A 5,110-nucleotide genomic window follows, 5' to 3' on the forward strand; every position below is an offset into this window, starting at 1 on the left:
AGATTCGTGATCACAAGGACTCTATACTATGGAGCGGCAGTACTTGCCACCCATTTGACAAGATTAGACGTTTGTCATTGGTGCTCAGGATCTGCAAATCATTCGCCATCGTCCTATCAAGACACTTCTCCTTACTCTGTGTATGTGGTAAGTGAACTTTCATGTACTGTAATGCAACAGGCTACCGCTTGCAAGCGGCTTACCTTTTAGTGGCTCCATATAACGCGTAATTTTTTCACGCTTCGGGCACACATCTACCCCCCGCCCCCTGATGTCATCGTCCATCAAAACGTTTCACTGTAGACATCGTCCGATGCCAATTTGGTAGACATCACCCAACCCTAATATGTATATGAAATCACGGTCACTGAGGTGCTATAACACACAGTAAGGTGCTGTCCAGGTAGAATGTATTCTTGCATTTTATGTTTAATGTTTTTAAATGTTGTTCTATGTACCAGTGGTGGACGAAGTACACAAATCAAGTACTCTTTTTCAATTTTACTCGAGTAAAAGTACAAAAGTATTTGATTTGTAGTATACTTAAAAGTAAAAAGTACTGATCAATGAATGTTCATTTTGTATATACACTATAATAAACAATATACACTACTGTAAAAACATATGGGGCAAATTCATAAAATTTAAAAAATGCAAACATACTAGTTTAAAACTCATTCGAAACTGCTTCAGCAGAGGGGAAGATGCACGGGCATTAATTATTTTAATGTTCGGTCTCGTTTTTACTTAAAAAAAAAAAATAATAATAATAATAATACACAGTTGAGACAGTGATACACAAATGTGGACATGTCCGTATTCATGCATTTCAAACAGTGGGCTTAAACAGCTCACCCTTTTACAGCAGATACAGTTCACAAACAGCTGACAGTTGTGACCTAAATATGGTTTTTATTTAGAATAATAAATCCTAAAATTCAGCATTAGTGACTTACTTTTCATGCCATCAGTCACAAGCGCACTCAAGCTCTGAAGATCTCCCGGGCTTGGCTCCTTTTGAGTCAGACTTATGAATTCATGGTATTGTCTGACCAGATCATTTGAATCACTGACTTGTTGACTCCAGAACAATTGCAATCCAATCAGTCCAATTTGAGAATGAATTATTCATTACAGCGAGGTGGTCTTTCTGCTGGACCTTAGGCCTGTCGCACCTCCTACGGTGCCTATGGTGGACTATGCATGGCAGGGGCGTCCTCTTCCCTGAGGCAGGCCTAAACCTGACCGCATACCACGTGGTTTTCTGCAGGGTCTTCAGCTGGGGACCACCGCTCATTGACGTTTCGCCCCTTAACCCAGAACGTCTCCTGGTGGCGGGGCAGTGAACAGGGACGTCTCCCTGACACCCCCTGCAGCAAAACCTAATTCGATGTTACTCCCCAAGCCTTGTCTCGTCGTTTCAGCCAGAATCATTCAGTGTGATTTGTGAACTGATTTAACAGGTTCACCAAAAAGAATCAGCTCATTCACAAATCAGACACTGCTATCTAATCTCAGAATGACATGTTTTTATATTATGCTTCAGAATGCAGTGAAGTAAAAGTAAAAGTTTCTCAAAATAAAAATACTCAGATGAAGTACAGATACTTGAAAAATGTACATAAGTACAGTAACAAAGTGAAATTACTTTGTTACTGTCCACCACTGCTATGTAAACATCCATTTAAAACCTGACCAAGTGGACAAGCATTGATTGTGAACCTTGCAAACAGATGGCTGCTTTCAAATGCTCATGTATCCTTTGTATGTGTACACTATAAAGAGCACTCCGAGGTATACAGCTATGCATGGCTGCATGTGAGTGGTTAAATTAACTTGCATTAAAATACTTGTTTGATTCAAATCTTAAATTGAATTAATCTTAAATTTCAAATTTAATTGCATTGTATAAACAGATATTTAAAGATAAAAAAGGACATGCCGCATCCTGATGAATCACATTGTAATTGAATCAATAACCCATGAATTGTAAATCAAATCGAATCATGAAGCCAGTGAAGACTCACACAACCTTTAATGCAGTGCTCAGCTCAAATAACCCTTTATGACGATAATTTAAGGTTTAAGTACCACAATATTAACATAGCTAGCACTAGTATACCCTGCAACACTCGACCGTAAAGGCATGCACTTCTATTTAAGTCACAGTTGATAGTCATGGTTTGTCTACCAAACAGCTTTTTTTGATACTTTTCGTTAGAATCTATTAATTTCAAACATTTGTGAATAGGTGTATAGCATAAGCATCCTCACCCTCTCTCTCCTCCTCGATGTGGCTCATTCTGAAGGCCATGACATTCTTCTCACGACTCTGATCTCGAACCCTTTCTGCCTCAGTCACCATGGTAATCATTTCTTGCCACTCCATCACCTGAACATCATCCATGCTGCCTGTCTCACTCACCTGTTATCAGAAACATATACTGTACTCACAATACAACAACATATCATATCATCAGCAGGGTTAGTTAAATAATTAAAAAAAACTTTTAAAATGCCATTTGACCACTGACATTAAAAAAGGAGATAATGTTATTTACTGCTATATAAATAAATGCAACAAGACACAAATGGTTGTCCATTTTGTTAAAACCAAAGTTTAAATTCTAATAAACACCCCTTCCCTGTGGTAATCACTTAAATGCACAAACTAGTGTGGTATGTTACTTTTATAATTACGTCAAAAAAGCAAAACGAATAAATATATCATTGCCTGTGATGTTGCTCTCTTGGTCACCTGCTCCAGGTCGGCCTGCATCTTCCTCTGCTGTTCCTTATATTCCATAAGCTGCTTCTGCAGTTCATCTATTAATGTCTCAAGAAAATCTTAACATAAGACAACATGCAATTAAAGGATGCACACAAGTACCCGCATACTCAGGTGCTTGGAAGTGAAAGTAATTATCAATCATCAAATCACTGATCCACACATGACATGACTTCTCAGTGAATTAAAAATCACTTTCAATTTTGGGTCATTCCATGTCAAATCAACCACATGTAAGACTTCAAATAGAAATGTGCTTTAATTTTATTATTGTTGTATAATTTAGTAAATATTAAACTTGTATAAACGGTATGTGGTTCATTATTTATTTTTATTGTGGAAGATGTCATAACTATAGCAACCACTTCTCCGTTGCCGTGTTTTGCTAGAAAGCATAGTGATAAGCGAAATGCTTAATATAAACTATTGTCTGTTGAAAGGTGTTGGTGAAGTCGTGGCCTAATGGTTAGAGAGTCGGACTCGTAACCCAAAGGTTGGCAGGGATTGTAGGTGGGGGGAGTAATGTATAGCGCTCTCTCCACCTTCAATACCATGACTGAGGTGCCCTTGAGCAAGGCACCGAACCCCCAACTGCTCCCCGGGCACCGCAACATAAATGCTCCAGGTGTGTGTTCACGGTGTGTGTGTTCACTGCTGTGTATGTGCACTTTGGATGGGTTAAATGCAGAGCACTAATTCCAAGCATGTGTCACCATACTTGGCCACATGTCACGTCACTTTTTAAGACATTTGTTGCAACACTCTTAAAGAAATCGCTTGCCTCTGGGCCCTGGTTCTTAAATAAACTGTTGTTTTGTGATCTTCAATTTAAAGGCTCTGCATAGTAGAAGCAGAGGTATGGGTTCTGAATGGCTCCATGAATAAAAATTTTAATTGTAAATACAAATTTTCAGGGGTTAAAATGTGTCACTTTGCATACAGCTGAACCTTTTTATCTTTTAAAGAGGAATGCCTGAAGAACAAATAATTTTGAAACTAGAAATGTATTGTTTTGCTCTATCAAAACAATTCTTTATGTTGCCACCATTATATTATCTATAAATCCACATCTATTGTCATCTTTAGTACTGCATGTATGAATATACTACTGTGAATCACTGTACTACCCCTGGAAAATACTGTGGCATTGCTGGTGTTTTGAGACTTGAGCATTGCAATACTACTGGCATACCATGCTACCCTCATACACAACTGTGGTCAAGCCAGCCACATTTTGAAAATTATTTGCCGGAAGGGCAGAGAGACAATTTTTCTGAGCATTTCTTTCAGTTGGTCATTAAGATTTTTGTACTTTTTGTAACAGGGTCTATAATGAATGAATATGGGAGATGCTTAAAAAAACGTCCATCTGGCCAACAGTTTAAAAAAAGTGATGAAAATTATTACATTATACCTGGTATTTTCAATTGTTGGTCAATTATAATACCCCTGATCAAATACAGTAGGGGCCAAAAATAATGTCTGGCCAAGGGAGTGTAAAACTAATGCATGTGCTCAATTGTTTCATTTGTAGTAATGCAATGAAACATGACAAATTTTGTCATACAATCAATCCGTCAATCAATAAAAGTAAGTAATGTGCATAACTTATTGAGCACTGCTCTGGAGAAAGACTGCTGTAATCGAAAACAAGGGACAACCAACAATGTTAATTACTGATTATATTCTTATATTAAATGTATGATTTATTTCCTGTGAGCTTTTTGTTTTCCAATTAATTTTTAGTATAGTAAAATAAACCCAATTTCCATAAACTGTAGTTTGCTTTTTTTCACAAATTATTAAATAATAAATAATAATAAAGTTAAATACCTTAACCAAGTTAGTGTTTTCTTTCTAGGGATGCACGATATTATGTATAATGGCTTTAAATGTAAATATCGACATCTGCCTGATATGAAAATGTATGCCGATATGTCTTGCCGATAAGAGGAATACGCTTACTCACATGTGCTCATGGTGTGCTAGCGATTAGATCAAGTCAACACTTTGGCTCATTCTTGAAGCAAAGTTTTGCCTGAATGGTGGATTAGATTCACTGAGAGATTAGATTTAAACTGAGAATGCACGCACAGAACGAGTGTTCAGTGTATGATAGAGTAAACAGTAGCACGTGCAGCGTCAACAGCGGCAGTCTCCCCCGGGTCCTAATGCCCGTTCTGAAAATAGTTTTAATTCCGTAGGGGGCGCTGTTGGCCTACTTCTAATAAAATGAAAGTAAAACACATAAATAACATTTAGACTCGGTTTCTGATTAAATAAAGCAGTAATTGATGTCAAAATCATGAATATGTTTTGATT

General features: G+C 37.4%; 1 protein-coding gene across 2 annotated transcripts in view; it reads right to left on the reverse strand.

Annotated features, from left to right (window-relative positions):
- Window positions 1-1,616: 1,616 nt before the first annotated feature.
- LOC107577226 (calcium-binding and coiled-coil domain-containing protein 2-like) overlaps window positions 1,617-5,110 on the reverse strand; it is a 9,494-nt gene continuing 6,000 nt past the window's right edge. The window contains exons 4-5 of one of the 2 annotated variants that reach the window (XM_016263328.1): window positions 2,735-2,826; window positions 1,617-2,425 (exon numbers count right to left, since the gene is read on the reverse strand). In XM_016263328.1, the coding sequence (XP_016118814.1) occupies window positions 2,234-2,425; window positions 2,735-2,826 (284 nt within the window). In that variant the 3' untranslated portion in view covers window positions 1,617-2,233. Of the gene's footprint in view, window positions 2,426-2,734; window positions 2,848-5,110 lie in introns of both variants that reach the window. The other variant, XM_016263327.1, reaches the window with a different exon arrangement.

The sequence above is a fragment of the Sinocyclocheilus grahami genome, unplaced genomic scaffold, assembly GCF_001515645.1.
Source record: "Sinocyclocheilus grahami isolate Dianchi unplaced genomic scaffold, SAMN03320097.WGS_v1.1 scaffold5474.1, whole genome shotgun sequence".
NCBI classification, from domain to species: Eukaryota; Metazoa; Chordata; class Actinopteri; order Cypriniformes; family Cyprinidae; genus Sinocyclocheilus; species Sinocyclocheilus grahami.